The sequence below is a fragment of the Corapipo altera genome, unplaced genomic scaffold (genome assembly GCF_003945725.1).
Source record: "Corapipo altera isolate COAL_440 unplaced genomic scaffold, ASM394572v1 64, whole genome shotgun sequence".
Taxonomy (NCBI): Eukaryota; Metazoa; Chordata; class Aves; order Passeriformes; family Pipridae; genus Corapipo; species Corapipo altera.
Genome location: NW_020884893.1, coordinates 11,589,867 through 11,605,336, shown reverse-complemented (window position 1 = coordinate 11,605,336; position 15,470 = coordinate 11,589,867). Strand labels below are relative to the sequence as shown.

Below are 15,470 nucleotides of genomic sequence, written 5' to 3'. Positions count from 1 at the left end.
GGTGGGTTTGATGAAGTGGAGCAGAGAATCGTCCCCTCTTCACACATGAGAGATCAGAGCGGGCGGGTGTGAGCTGCCGGCCCCGCGCTGGAGGGGTGGCGAGGAGGAGGAGGAGGAGGAGGAGGAGGGCAGCGGCAGTGCTGGGCACCGGCCGTGGCGGGGGGCAGAGGGCACGGTCGGGGGTGCGGGTGCTGCCACGGGCACTGACGTTCCCTTGTCTCACAGGCTGCAGCGGGAGCTGAGCTGAGCTGGCCGGCGGCACCTCCCCACCCCGCGGCGAGGCTGTAGCCGAAAGCACTGGTAAGGCATCGCCGATGGCCCGGGGAGGGGGAACCAGGCCACTTTACCTGCCGGGGGGGCTCAGATCTGGGGCCCTGGCTGCGCTGCCACAGCCGATTTGGCCCTTGAGCATCTGTGGGTGGGCTGGGGGCTGGGTGCAGGTGCCAAAGGCTGAACCCTCCTGGGTGTTCGCCGAGGCGTTGCCAGCCCGGGGGGCAGAGCTGAGGCCTCGCAGCTCATGACGGTGGTGGTTCACAATGTGCTGCTGGCACTGACCCCCCGGAGTGGAAAGCAGGGAGTTCCTGCAGGCTGCGACGTGCCCGGGGTGTTAATCCCCGCCGCAGGAAAGCTGCCTCGTCCGCTGCCTCGCATCAGTCAGAGCGAGCACGGGAATGCTGGCCCTGCTCCAGCCTGCCACACCAGCCTTGGGAGGGGGAGTAGGGAAGCCCTGCTGGAAACCAAGGCACTGGCTGGGGTGGGGAGTGATGCTGAGCCCCCCATCCCAGCACTGTTGACTGGGAAAAGCAAGGGAGCAGGGAAATATCCCACTGGGTGTTGGACAGGCTGCCCTGGCTGGATGCTGGCGGTGCTGAACATCCCTGCAGCCTGCTGCGTGTGGAAATGCTGTCTTTATTAGACATAAATTTATTAGACATAAACACAGCACAGCTGCTGGCCATGGGTATTTTTTGCAGTCTGGCTGCTGTAGTGCTGTCCCACAGCCCCCAGTGATGCTGCTGGGGTGTGCTGGGAGCTGCCACATTGGGTGGTGGGTTCACCCCCTTCATTGTCTGCCCTTTGACTCTGGGGGAGTTCATCAGTGGCTCTGCTGGAAGCAGAGGGGTCTCTCCCTGGTGCCTCCCAGGACCTGAGTGCACAGCACATTCCTGCTGTCATTAATCACTCCTTTACCAGGCTCTTGCACAATCCTGCATTCTCCCAGGGGAATGTGCACCCTTTCCTCCCTGGCTGCCAAGGGGATATTGGGGTCACAGGGTATTTCTCAGGCCCCCTCTCCTCCCTGTGGACAGGTGGAGAGCCACAGGGCTAAAGCCATGTGGTCCTGTGGGCTGAGTTACCTGGAACTCAAGAGTGGGGATGGTGCAAGGCTGCCAGTGCCTCTGGGCACAGTTTGGGGTTGCCAGCCTGCATTTTGCACTAGCCAAGTCGAAGCAAGAGCGTGCAGGTATTTATGTGCAAAGCAACAGGAGAGCATGGAGCAGAGCTCGCTGCTCTGCAGCCCCTTCCCCAGAGGACCATGGGTTCATGCCTCCTGCTCCTCCTCCTGCACTGGGCCCCGTTGGAGCATCATGTCCTGGTGACCAGGACACCCAGCAAAGCCCTTGCCCAGGGGGGTCAGCACTCTGGTGCAGGGTGGGAGCTCTGATCTCCCTACCCAAACCACTGCACAGGAGGGATGATCTCACAGTCTGTAGCATCCCTGGCTGGGACATGCCTGGGAGATGCACATCCTGTGCCCGCAGGCTCACGGGTGTGAAGGCAAGGACTCGCCTGCTTTGGGGAAGTGCCTGGGGATCCACTCTCCCATCTCTGTGCTGTGGTCCTGGCTAATCTCTGGCCATATTGAGTATTTTATACTCTGATTTTCTCAGCATGCTGACAAATCCTTTGCTGACCCAGGCTGGGTGTGCTCAGGGGACACTTGTGTCCCCGAAGTGCTGCTAAATCCGCTGCCCCAGCCAGGGAGTTTTCCTGCCTGGGGAAGTGCTGTTTCCAGGGGAAACTCTGAGCGGCTCTGCCCTTGCTCACGGTCGCGTGGGCAGTCACAAGCCACACGGTCACAGCCCCACTGTGCCCCCACTTTCCTCCCTGCACTGCTGCTGCCATCCCGGGAGTGCCAGTGGGAACTGGAGCTCTGGGCAGAGGTGAGAGAGGGGCTTGCTGGGGATGGGGTGGTGGGGGCTTCTTCTCTTTGCTTCTAAGGTCCTGCTTTCCCCTGCAGTTCTGCTTTAGTATCTTTGGCACCAGGCTTTTAAAGTGCATTTATTTACGGGACAGACACCCTCCCCCCTGGCTGAAGGATCTGCCTCTGGATTGTTGGCAGTGACAATTTGCCAGTGCAAAGCTTATATTTGACCTTTCTTTGCTTTGAGAACCCCGAAGTCCAGGACAGATACACATGGGCTGGGTCCCGTGGCAGATAGAGGCATTGGTCCTTCCTTGTTCCCACATCCATAGGAGGAAGGACAGCTCTTCTCCCCACTGGAGTGGCTGCTGGAGTCATACCTAGCAGTTTATTCCAATTCCTAAAAAATCAGTTTGTTCCAATTCCCTGACCCTGGCAGGGTCTGATCCTGCCAGCACGGGTCACACCAGGACACTGCTTGTGTACATTGCTTGTACAGTGTGAGAGCTGGAAAAGAGTGGATGGAAGTTGTGTCTTCTGGGAAATAAGCCCCGAGCACTGTGAGGAGGGGAGCTGGGAGGGGAGCAGAGCTTGTGCCTGGCACCCCTAAGCTTCTCCATGGCAGGAGCCAGGGGCTCTGCCCCACTGACACTGGGGCTGTGCAGGCTGCTGGGGCTGCCCGTGGCTCTGGCCCTGCTCGTGAGGGTTTGGCCTGAGTTCTCTTCAAAGCTGGGCTAGAAAAACCCCTGGTACAGCCTCACTAGTGGCTGCATCCAGGTCCCACACCCCACAGGCAGTGGCTGCCTCCTCTGCTGCTTCCCTGCTGCTATGTTCTTATCAGAGATAGTCTCCTCCCTGGTTGTCTCCACCTCCCTTTTCTCTCCTGCCATGCGTGATCTAGCCTAAATATTTCCTTCCATAGCTTCAGGACACTGCTGGGTATCCTGCCATCTTTGGAGACTGCAAATAATTCCCTTCCTTCATTTATATCATTACCTTGAAGGTATTTATAGAGTGTGATCTTGAGTGGAAAGGAAGGCTATATATATAAACTATTTGACTATATATAAAGCTGAGATCCCTTGGTCCTTAGCTCTGAGCTGCCTGAAACTGCTCCTGATTTAAGCTTTTATCCTGTTTGCTGCATGTTTTGGACTTCAAAGGTACATGTTCAGCAATTAAATCCCCATCCTGAGCCAGCAGTGATGCAGCTGTGGGTTCTCCAAATTTCTGCTGTCACAGTAATCCAAGCACGTGGATATTTGTCTGTGTCTTGTTTTCTCCTGTCCACACCCTGGTACAAACTCTCATGCACGAGGAAACGCATCTGGGTGGGACTGAGCTCCATCCCACAGCGGGTGCCTGGCCCCAGAGCTGCTGCACTCTCGACCACAGGTCCAGGCTCCACGCTCAGCATCCTCGCTCCACATTCCCAGGGCTCAGTGTGCTTCCCTCCGCTCCCAAAGCGTGTCCTGAAAACTCCACTCCTGGTGTTTCACTGGCTGCTGTGGCCACACAGGAGGTGGCTCAGTGCTACAGAGGGGTGATGCTGTCCCAGGGCAAGGGCAGGGTGGCCAGACTTCCCGGCAGCTGATGCTTGAACAGACTCCAGAGGTTGTTTCGTTTCCTGGTGGGCAGGCATCTGTCACCCAGACCCTGGAGAGCGACTTCTGCTTAATAATTGTAATAATAATAATTACAACGATAATAACAGAGGTCCTCTGCGTGTCTGTGTCTCCTCCAGCCCAGGACCATGGGGAGCAGTAAGAGCAAGCCCAAAGACCCCAGCCAGCGCCGGCGCAGCCTGGAGCCCACCGACAACACCCACCATGGGGGTTACCCGGCCTCGCAGACGCCCAGCAAGGCGGCAGCCCCCGATGCCCACCGCACCCCCAGCCGTGCCTTCGGGACCATGGCTGCTGAACCCAAGCTCTTTGGAGGCTTCAACACCTCTGACACGGTCACCTCTCCGCAGCGTGCTGGGGCGCTGGCTGGTTGGTGTGGGCTGGGGCTCGGCAGGGCGGGGAGGGGCTCGGTTGGGTCTGTGGGCTCGGGGCCAGCTTCTTGGGGTCTTCTGCTTTTGAGGGACTCTGTGCTTGGGGGAGAAGCAGATCTGTGTGTTGTTGGCCCGTGGGAGGATGGTGGGAGAGGGAGGTCCCTGGTGAGGGGCACCCCTGCAGCAGCACCCGTGGCTGTGCCCCTCCTGAGAGCTCTGTGTCTCAGGTGGAGTCACCACCTTCGTGGCCCTCTATGACTACGAGTCCCGGACGGAAACAGACTTGTCCTTCAAGAAAGGAGAGCGCCTGCAAATCGTCAACAACACGTGAGTGTCCCCATCCCTGTCCCTGCAGCCACACCCATGGGATGAGCTGCCATCTCTGTCCCTCCTGTGGAGCCCCCAGCCCAGCAGGACCAGCTCTCCCAGGGGTGGGGGGTCAGAGAGAGAGCCCCCAAATGTGCATGGACACAGTGACTTGTCCAAGGACACTGATGCTAGAAGCAATCATTTGCCTGCTTCCTCATCCTCCTGGCCCTGCTGCTGGTCACTGTGGCCTGGCAGCCTTGTCACCAAGCTGCCTCCTCAGCTTGCTGGCCAGTCTGTGCCCTCCAACACAGGGCCATGTCCCCACTGGTCCCCCGTCCTCATCCATGCTCAGCTCCCTCTCATTTGCCTGGACAGATTCCTCAACTTCACAGGTGCTTTCCCCTGTGCTTGCAAGCTGTCTCTGGTCTCACCTTCTCTCTTGCCTCTTCTTTCTCTCCCTCCATGCTGTCACTTAGGAGGAAAGTGGATGTCAGGTGTGTATGGCACATTATTACTGTTATTATTAATGATCTACATGATCAAAACCCATCTGCTGCCCACATTAGAGCAGGTTGGTTGGAGCAGGGCTGGGAGGAGATGGTTTACCGATGGTTTTGTGGTCAGTTGGGTTCGTTTTCCTTGAGCAACTGGGGCAGAGCAGGGAGTCCCTTGCCATGCTGGGGAACTGTTCCATCCAGAGCTGTGTCTGCACCTGGGAGCTCTGAACCTGGCCCCTTTCTTTGTCTGTGCCTGGCTCCCCTCTGCAGTTCCTTTCCAGTTGGCTCTTCACTTCCTCCTGTCCTTTTTTGCCCTTTTTTTTTTTTTTCATTTTTTAATTATACTTTTATTTTTCATGACTGACTCTGGGGACTCAGACATGTCCTTAGGAGTCTGACTCCCTGGTTTGCTCCCCGTCCTGGTCACCACAGCACATACATCATGTGCTGTGTAGAGCAGGGCAGCGTGGCCAGCTGGAAGATGCTCCTAAACATGATCCTGTATTATTAAATCCATGTGTGGTCTGTCCTAACATGGTACACATGGTCTGGAGCCTGGCTGGCAGAGCCAGTGTCTCCAGGCATGGAGCTGTCACAGGGTCCCAAGGGTCTGCAGCTCCCATTCCCCTCCACTGCTGCCTTCCAACCTGGGCACCCAAAACAGCTTTGCAAGGTCAAAGAGTGGAAAGGCGAGGGAACACCCTGGGAGTGAGATTTCTCCTGCAATGCTCGGGCGGTGTTGCACAAACATGTTTTCAATCTGATCCTTGTTCTCATTGTTCCAGTGCTGTTTATTAATGGTGATTTGTTTCATCCGTGAAGTCCAGGATGCTCAGGGCTTCAATGCTACAGGAAAAGCCTGAATTTGGGGGTTTTGGGGCTTCTTACTTTCAGCCTCAGCAGTGTAAGAGCCCTATGCTTGAGTTTGGGCTGTTGCAAAGTGAGCTCTGCTCGTGGAGGTCCAGACCAGGCCCATATATGTGGGTTTTTTCTTTACACCTCATATCACTTCTGAGATTTCCACACTTTTTTTTTCCTCTGCTTCTATTTATCAGTCAGAGGGAAGGGTCAAGCTGTGATGGGCTCTGCAGCATCCTGGGGAGCAAAAGGGCTTCGTTTGGTGACACAGCCCTTTGGTGGAGGGTGCAGGATGTAGCTGCTGACCTTCCCAGTGTCTGTGTGGGTGGGATGTCCACAGGGAGAGAGGCAGTGGAGGAAGCTGGGCAGTTTGTGCAGTGCTCAGGGCGTGAATCACTCTTCTCATTGAGTTCCCAGAGATGCTTGAGCAGTCTGGGAACAGCTCAAGCTGCTGCACTTTGGAGACAGCAACAGGCAGGCGTGTGATGTCCCCTTCCTCTAGGCTCCCTGGCAGGGCATCCCTGGAGCTGTGGGGAGGGTCAGTCTGGGAAGGGCTGGCAGGTCCTGGGCACAGCAGGAGCCCATGGCCATAGTGGCTTTGCAGGGTGGTGGCAGGTTTTGGCTGCTCTGACTTAACCAGGGTTGTGCAGGACAGAAGGAGAAGCTTCCACATCACTGAGATCCCTGCTCCAGGTCAGCCTCCCAATCCCCCCCAGTGCAGAAAGGCTCTCGTGGTCCCATTTCCAGTGGGAGGAGGTCTCCTCCCAGCCAGCTGGCAGCCAGCAGGGATGTGGTGGGATATTTTGGGTAAGATTGTGCAGGGAATTGTTGAAATGCTTTGTTTTGATGATGATGATTATTATTATTTTTTTCCCCGCTGAGATATTTTTGGAATAGTTTGTTTTTGCTGAATTCCCAGCTTGCAGCCTTGCAGCCCAAGCTGGAATGAAGCCACGAGTCAAAAGCTGGGCATTTTTCAAGCAGATGTTTACTCTGGTCCTGTGGGAAAGAGCCCAACCAGCTTTCAGAGCCACCTCAGTAAAGGTGACTGGGGCAGCAGCCCTGGCTGGGGAGCCCAAGCTGCCTGCCAAGCACTGTGCTGGGGCTGGGAGAGGCTGAAGTGCCATCCAGGGCTGCTGCCAGGCTGGTCCAGGGGCAAAGCCCAGCTCTGTGGGTGGGAGGAGAGGCCTGGAAGGTCCCTGCTGTCCTCTGCCCCACCGACACCACTGTGGGGAGCTGGGGGCCGTGTCTGGGTTCTCCAGGACACTTGGAAGCATCGCTGGTTTAGCTGCTGGTGTGTCTGGAGTGAGGATGGAGGTTTACACATCTGCAGGGTCAGGGATGGGTCTGGATGTGGTCTGATGAGCCCTGCAGTGGTGGCTGAGGTTATTAGTGTTTTTCTGTAATGTGTTTGTGGAGGTTGTCCTGCCAAGTTCCTGCATCCTTACGGGGCTGTTCCCACGAATCTGCAGTTTTCCCGTAGCCTCGTCTCCCTTGTGGTCAGGATGAGTTTGGTGACTCTATCTTTGATGGGCAAGAAGATGCAGGTGGTGGGAGGAAGAGCCCTGCTGTCTGCAGGAAGGGGAAGCCGCCTCCTGCCGTCCTCTTGTTCCTCTCTATTCATTGTCCTCTCCAGCCCTGTCTGGAGCAGGAGCTGGTGGGCAGGAGGACAGAGTGGGGAAGAGACTCCAGCTCCTGGGGACGTGCCTGGGGCTGCTGATCCTGGGGCTGGAGGGATGGATGGTGGCTAAGCCCCAGGTTTTTGGGGACAACAAGTCACACTCATGGTTGTGCAGGCAGAGCCCGCCCTTTGTGGGACTGCACAAAGCTCAGGTCAGGGCTGCAGCCACGTGGGGTGCCCATCCTGAGGCTGTGAGCAGGGCACCCAGGCTGGACAGATCCCGCTGCATCCAGACTGGGCATCACTGCTGGGCAGGGCTCACCCCCTGCCCAAACCTCAGCCCCTTCCTGTTGCTTTTCTGCAGCCTGTATTTAACTAACTCTCCTGGGTTTTCCTGGTGCCTTTGTTAATTGCTGCCATCCTTCTGTTGCTTCTCCCGGTTTCTCCTCCCTTCCCTCTCCTGCTGCTCCCCCCTGTCCTGCTGCTGGGACCCCCAATGCCTCACAACCTCCAGCCAGACCCCGTTCAGGTGGCTCTGAAGGTATTCTGGCTCATGGGCTGCCCTGCCCAGTTTAAGTTTAAAGTTCATCCCGTATGCAAATGGGTGGCCCCACTAATAAGAGCTCACCCTGACAGAGCCATGGGCAGGGGCTGGCAGCAGGAGCACTCCTGGCTGGCGTCTGGCTGTGGGCTGGGGCTGCAGGGCTGTTCCCCTTCCCAGCAGGGCTCTGTGCTGGCTCGTCCTCCCCCGGTGCCTGTGGGCGGGTGAGGGGCTGGCCGGGGGGCTCCTGGCTTCACACTGAGTGTGTTTTGGTTCTCTTGCAGGGAAGGTGACTGGTGGCTGGCTCATTCCCTCACTACAGGACAGACGGGCTACATCCCCAGTAACTATGTCGCGCCCTCAGACTCCATCCAGGCTGAAGAGTAATTGCCATCTTTTAGACAGTTTAAAAAAGAGCGATAGCAAACTCACCCCGAGTGTTCCTCCCTGCCCCTGCCCCGCTCCTGGGGGAAGCCTTCCTCTTTGCTGTTTTCCCCTTTGAGTGTGCAAACCCCGTAAATGTTTTCCAGCCTTCCTTTAAGGCCCACGAGTGCAGTGGTGCAGTGTGCTTGCGCGGTGGAGGGGGGAGCATAGTGGGGCTGTGGATGCTTTTGGTCTGGTTTTTGTGGAGAGCCTGGGGAAGAGAAGGCTCCGTTGCACCCTTCCAGGACTTAAAGGGGGCTCATAAAAGAGAGAGAGAGTGACTTTTTACATGGGTAGAGGGGCCTGTGAGAGGACAAGAGGGAATGGTTTTAAACTAAAAGAGGAGAGATTTAGATTAGATGTTAGGAAGAAGTTCTTCCCTGTGAGGGTGGTGAGGGACTGGCACAGGTTGCCCAGAGAAGCTGTGGCTGCCTCATCCCTGGAAGTCTTCGTGGCCAGATTAGATGAGGCTTTGAACAACGTGGTCTAGGAGAAGGTGTGGCAGGAAGGTTCCAGGCCCCATGGCAGGAGGTTTGGAATGAGGTGATCTTTAAGGTCCCTTCCAACCCAAACTGTTCTGTTTCTATGATTTTACTCCTCCACATGGACACACTGCTGGCTCCACCTGTGCAGATCAGGCTGAGTGTGGAGGGAGCTGTCACACAGGGAGAGCAGGCAGGGGAAAAGCCAGATGTATGTCTCAGAGCAGGAGGTGCCAGCTATGTCCCTTTCCCAGCCAGCAGCGTGGTATCCCTCAGCAAGACCTTGGGGGGCTTCAGGGATCCCGTTTGGGAAGGCTTTCAGAGTGAAGGTGTTCCAAGGCCTGTGGAGCAGGGTTGCTCCTTGGGCGATGCCCAGCCTGGGCTGTACAGGGACAAGGCACACCCTGAGGCACCCAAGCCCAGAGATGCAGCCCCTGGTCTCCAAAATCTGTGGTGTGGAGGCTGGGGCTGAGGCCCCTGCTTGGGCAGGCAGTGGAGGGGATGGGGAGGTGCCAGGTGCTGAGCTGCTGCCTTGCTCCTGCAGGTGGTATTTTGGGAAGATCACTCGCCGGGAGTCCGAGCGGCTGCTGCTCAACCCCGAAAACCCCCGAGGGACCTTCCTGGTCCGGGAGAGTGAGACCACAAAAGGTAAGAGGGTTTGGGGGGGGGGGCTGGCCTCAGAGAGACCCTCTCTAAAGAGTGTGGGGGTACCTTGAGTCCCCTCAGTCACTCTGTGGGATCCAAGTTCCCCAGCTTAGGCACGGGGGGAGAGAGAAGGAGAAAAGGTCATACCATATAGACAGGAGACGATGTTTGGCATAGCTGAGTGATGCCCCTCAGCATGGGCAGCCTCCTGGGATCTCCCCTGCCAGTGCTGATCCCCAGGGAGCCAGTGCTGCTGCCCCCATCACATCCCCAGTGACTGTGCTGAACACATGATTACACCACCGAGCCCATGGTCTGGGGGGGGACGTGGCCACTTCTCTCCCACCACTGCCTGCCTGGCAGGCGCCCTTCAGAGAGATGGTTCAGCTCATGGCAGGGTGGGAGCTGGGAGCCTCTCCATCTCTAGCAGGACCACCTGTCAGGATGCTCTTTTTTCCTGTTTTGTTTCTTTACCCCCAAGTAGGTTTTTTTGGTTTTTCCTGGTCCCTCTGTAGTGGCAGTATCTTGAACATGTGCTTCCTGGGCAGGCAGGCTGAGGGAGCAATGAACTTTAATCCTTCTTTCAAGTCTGACGACTCTTTATGCTTGTTTTATATCTCCCAAAAGTGTGAGTTGTGATCTTTGAGGTTTGACTGCCTGAGGATGCTGTTTCTTACCTGAAAACGTGGCTTAGTTTGGCTCCAAATGCACCTTTGGGAAAAGCCCCTTGATGTGCCTCTCTGTTTTTATGCCTTGAACTTATCACTAGCTATTTTATTCTGGTGGAAGCAGCTCATTCAAGCAGCAGCATAAATCTCTGTCTCTGCTCTCTGTGGCCCCAGCAGCACTGTGTTGTTCTTGTGTGGGCAGAGCAGAGCCAAGATCCCAAAGGGGTATTTGTGGAGGAGGGAATTAGGCCCACGAGCCCTTGGCTCCCCTCTGAGATGCTGAGATGTAGAGGTGGTGGGTCAGGAGCTCCCCCAGCCTGCCTCCCATTGGTCCTATCTCCTGCTGCAGAGAAGGACCTGACAGGTCTAGGGACTGGGGGACAATGACCCTGGTTAGCACATTCCATAGGATGGCTGGTGGCAAGGCTTGGCAGAGCTGCTGTGCAAGCAGGGGGCAGCTGGAGGTTGTGATTGCATGTTGTGGCTGTAGCCAGGGGTATGTGCCATCCCTCCCTGGCACCAGGTGCCAGCTGGTGCATCCAGGAGCTGCTCCCCATCCTCTTCTTTGGGTGACAGAGGGAGCCTGCATGCCCAGTGCTGCCTCCTCCACGCCCACCCTCCGTGGGACCCCACGGGGAGCTCCTGCCTGCAGCACATCTCCCCCAGCCCCTTGCTCCTGCCCACAGGTGCCTACTGCCTCTCTGTCTCCGACTTCGACAACGCCAAGGGGCTCAACGTGAAGCACTACAAGATCCGCAAGCTGGACAGCGGTGGCTTCTACATCACCTCGCGCACCCAGTTCAACAGCCTGCAGCAGCTGGTGGCCTACTACTCCAGTGGGTAGCCATGCGGGGTCCCCTTGGGGTCTGGTGGCACCCGGGGTGATGTGCCTGCTCTTGCTGCAGGGCAGGTGCTGTTGGGAAGCCAGCGCAGGGCTGGGGAACCCCAAACCAGTTGTGTGGGACCCTGGTGAAAAGCTGCCTGGGTTTTAGGGCACAGGGTTTGGGTACTGGTCCCCGAGGAGGGGAGGAGGTGGGGTAAAGACATCACGTGCCTAAAAGCCCAAGTGTCACCTTGCTGTTGTCCCCTCCTGTACTAGAACACGCCGATGGCTTGTGCCACCGTCTCACCAACGTCTGCCCCACATCCAAGCCCCAGACCCAAGGACTTGCCAAAGATGCTTGGGAAATCCCCCGGGAATCGCTGCGGCTGGAGGTCAAGCTGGGACAGGGCTGCTTCGGAGAGGTGTGGATGGGTAAGGAGCATTCCCTCCCTGCTGTCCCCTCCCTGTCACCGCCTGCATCCCGTCCCCAGCCATCTGCAGGTGCCCGGAGGCTGCAGTGGGGTGGGGGAGCAGGTGAGGGACACGGCCCCCTGTCCTATATGTGTGTCCTGAGCCGCGTGTCCTGTGCCACAGGGACCTGGAATGGCACCACCCGGGTGGCCATCAAGACACTGAAGCCTGGCACCATGTCCCCAGAGGCCTTCCTGCAGGAAGCCCAGGTGATGAAGAAGCTCCGGCACGAGAAGCTGGTTCAGCTCTACGCCGTGGTTTCAGAGGAGCCCATTTACATTGTCACCGAGTACATGAGCAAGGGTGAGCACAGGAGGGACACTGAGGGTGTGGCTGAGGGGCTCTGCTCCTCCACATTGCTCTGACCATGGTCTTCCTCACAGGGAGCCTTCTGGACTTCCTGAAGGGTGAGATGGGCAAGTACCTGCGGCTGCCCCAGCTCGTGGATATGGCAGCTCAGGTGGGTTTATGCATCCCTGGGTGTCCTGCATCCCCTTCCAAGGGTGCTGGCTGCCTGAGCCCCTCACTGGGCTGTCACAGCTGTCACTGGTCAGCTATTGGGGTGTTGTGCAGCCTTGCTTGGGTGGGTGCTGTGGTCCCCACTGGGTCTCAGCCTGGAGCTGGGTTGCAGTCTGGGACCATCGTTTTGCTCATTCCTGTTGCCACTGGCTCTCCCTGGCCAGCAAACCCGTGTCTTCATGGGGTTGTTTGAGCAGCTGGTTGTTCCCACACCCCAGCTGGGTGCCACTGCAGAGCTGTTCCCCTCTTTGCTGCTGGGCACTCCCCTGGGACCCTCGTGTCCCCCTGTCAGCCTCGATGCCCCATGTGCTGGTCCCCACAGATCGCATCCGGTATGGCCTATGTGGAGAGGATGAACTATGTGCACCGGGATCTGCGGGCAGCCAACATCCTCGTGGGGGAGAACCTGGTGTGCAAAGTGGCTGACTTTGGCTTGGCTCGTCTCATCGAGGACAACGAGTACACTGCTCGTCAAGGTGCGTGTCCCTCGAGGTGCCCAGGCAGGTGGCACCAGAGCAGTGGCCACTGGTCCCCAGAGGTGTGCGTTGTGTCTGGAGCCGACACGTGGCTCTGACTGCACAGAGACACTCGTGGCCCCACACACCCCCTCTCCATCCAGGTGCAAAGTTCCCCATCAAGTGGACGGCCCCTGAAGCAGCTCTGTATGGAAGGTTCACCATCAAGTCAGATGTCTGGTCCTTCGGCATCCTTTTGACCGAACTGACCACCAAGGGCAGAGTGCCGTACCCAGGTGAGGGCTGGCACCCACCAGCAGAAGCCCTGTCCCTACTGCAGTACCCAATGCCAGCTGCTCATGCCCAGAGCTTACTCCTGGTACTCCGTGGCCCTCAGAGCCATCCTTGTGGAGTAACAAACTGATGCAAAGTTTCTCCTGCCCTTTGGGGCTGCACTGCCCCTTCCCAGGTTGGATCCTCCCGACTGGGGTGAGCAGAGATTGGCCAGGATGCAAGGTGCCAGCCACCCTGTCCCGCTCTAGCAAAGAGCAAGGTGACAGGCTGGCAGGGACAAGGTGCTCTTGGGCTGGGGGGATCTCTCTCTCCGTGGGTCACTGGGGTTGCCCCTGAGGCGTGTCCCAGCACGGCACCCTTGGTGTGTCCCCCGGGACAGGCGCAGTGCAGGACCTGGCCCGGCTCTGATCAATGCTGTGTCTCCTCTGGCACGCAGGGATGGTGAACCGGGAGGTGCTGGATCAGGTGGAGCGAGGGTACCGCATGCCCTGCCCGCCCGAGTGCCCAGAGTCCCTGCACGACCTCATGTGCCAGTGCTGGCGGAAGGACCCGGAGGAGCGACCCACCTTCGAGTACCTGCAGGCTTTCCTGGAGGACTACTTCACCTCGACAGAGCCCCAGTACCAGCCCGGCGAGAACCTATAGACCTGGAGTTCCTCCTGGCACCAGGGACGCTGCCGTCCTCGCCGCAGGGCACCGAGGGCTGGCCTCCCCACCGAGGGGCTGTTTTTGTGGAGCAGCCCTGGAGCAGGACGGGGCGTTGTCTGCGGATGCAGCCCGGGGAGGTGCTGGGTCCCCCCATTGCTCATTGAGACTTGTGGCCCGTGTGTAGAAGCGGCGCTGTCCCGCTGGAGAGAGGGGCCCACGGGCGCCGGCGGAGCTGGCTCGGGAGGGCGAGCAGAGCATCTCCTGCCAAGAGACTTGGCTTTTGGGAGACTTTTCCCCCCTACAGCTCTGGGATGAGCCTGGAGGGATTGGGGGACGGCATCACTCCACCTCAGACACATGGCCCCAGTCTCCTGCACCCCCTTTCTAAATCAGCACAAATTTCCCTGCCTCTTCACCCTCTCACTGTCTTCCCCTTGGCACCAGTTCCCCTGAGGATGCTGGCAGAGACATTTCACCACAGAATCGGAATCACAGAATGCTGAGTTGGAAGGGACCAGTAAGGACCAGTGAGTCCAGCTCTTAAGTGAATGGCCCACACGGAGATCAAACCCACGACCTTGGTGTTATTGGCTCCATGCTCTAACCAACTGAGCTAAGCTCAGTGTCATGATGGCACAATCCCTGGCTGGTTCGAAGGGGGTGATGCGTGGTGACAGCGTGGGATGGCAGCAGAACTCTGGTGGTCCCTCTGGCCTTGCCATGACCTCAGTGGCTAGTGGGTTCTGGAACCATGAAATGTGACTGCTCGTGGCTCTGGTGATGGACACTGTCCTATAGGAGCACCTGGACACACAATCAAATCTTCCAGCTGTGTCTGTTCCCCAGGGGACATGTCTCTCCTCTCCTGGGAGTGGCACAGGGGATGCTGACAGAGCCCTCGCCCTGTCTGCAGCCAGCCCTGCTGCCCTGCTGTGTTTTCTCCCACCACACACTCCGGGTCTTCCAGCCACCTCCTTGTAAAGTGCCCCTCAGCCTCCACCCCTGGTTCTGCCACCAGCTGTCCCACCAGCAGAGTCCCCCAGGCTGGCCCTGCCACCAAATCCACTGCCACTGTGGGGGTTGGGTGCACGGCCCATGTAGCTGTTCAGGGTGTTGGGAGTGTTTTGGGGGAAATACTTGTCTTTCACAGATACTTTTGTTCACCTGGTACGTTTTTAGCTGGCTTCCCTTTACCCCTCATGTCTCAGCTGCCAGGTTGCAGCCCCCATGCAGCATCCCAAGCCACATGCCACCATCCCAGAGAAGAATCCTGGGAAGTGCTGTGCCACATTTGCATCCTCATCTCCCCCCTGCTTGCTCCCAAAGTCCTCAGCCGTGTTTCAGAGGTGGGTGACTATCCCTGCCCAGCTTTGCCCCACACATATCCCGTGGGGCCGATTCCCAGACTCTGTGTGGCAAATCCCAGTCCCTGCCCTCTTCCACTCAACACCTGCTTGTACATAACCCTCGAGTGGTCCCCACACCCTCCCAGACCTCGATTTCATTGCATGGGTTGGTTTTCCCCCTCCTGTGGCTGTATCCAGCTGGAAACCCTTCACTGTGGTGGTTCACAAAGCTTCTCTCCCTCACCTCTTGGGTGCCAGCCCCACTCACTCAGAAGGACCTGGGGGGTCTTCAGATGCTCTCCTGGGCCATGGTGGGATGGGGGCTTGGGGAGTGCTGCAGGGCAGGAGTCCTGGGGGGAAGGACCCAGAGAGGGGAGCCAGTGGCTTCACCCACCTCTCAGTCCTGTGGGATGGGCTGTCCCTCCAGCACAGCCTCCTCACAGACAACAGACCCAACCCACCTCTCACCAGTCCCTGCCATGGTACCAGTGTCCCAGGAAAGCTGGGTGGGAGCCCAGTGTGGGCAGGGGGTTGCCAAAAGCCCCACTCCAGATCTCCACCAGAGCAGAGTTTGGGCACAACACTGCTTCCCATTCACTCCCACAGCTCTCTGCACACTTATTTACGAACCAAGGACTTGGTTGGTTGGTTGGTTGGTTGGTTGGCTCCTTTTTTGAGTAAAACCTTCAAAATCAGCTTGATCAGGCTCTTCAGCTGGATGGAGAGAT

The 15,470-nt window shown here is 57.8% G+C and overlaps 1 protein-coding gene across 2 annotated transcripts; it reads left to right on the top strand.

Annotated features, from left to right (window-relative positions):
* The first annotated feature begins 225 nt into the window (after positions 1–225).
* Positions 226–15,094, top strand: SRC (SRC proto-oncogene, non-receptor tyrosine kinase). 2 transcript variants are annotated; one of them, XM_027646217.1, is made up of 13 exons: positions 226–300; positions 3,891–4,140; positions 4,370–4,469; positions 4,928–4,945; positions 8,253–8,351; positions 9,418–9,521; positions 10,873–11,022; positions 11,286–11,441; positions 11,604–11,783; positions 11,864–11,940; positions 12,322–12,475; positions 12,619–12,750; positions 13,185–15,094. In XM_027646217.1, the coding sequence occupies exons 2-13, from the start codon at positions 3,900–3,902 to the stop codon at positions 13,391–13,393; spliced, it is 1,620 nt and encodes a 539-aa protein (XP_027502018.1). In that variant the 5' UTR covers positions 226–300; positions 3,891–3,899; the 3' UTR covers positions 13,394–15,094. The 2 variants fall into 2 exon arrangements, with proteins under 2 accessions (XP_027502018.1, XP_027502019.1); XM_027646218.1 differs by lacking the exon at positions 4,928–4,945.
* The last annotated feature ends 376 nt before the right edge of the window (positions 15,095–15,470 follow it).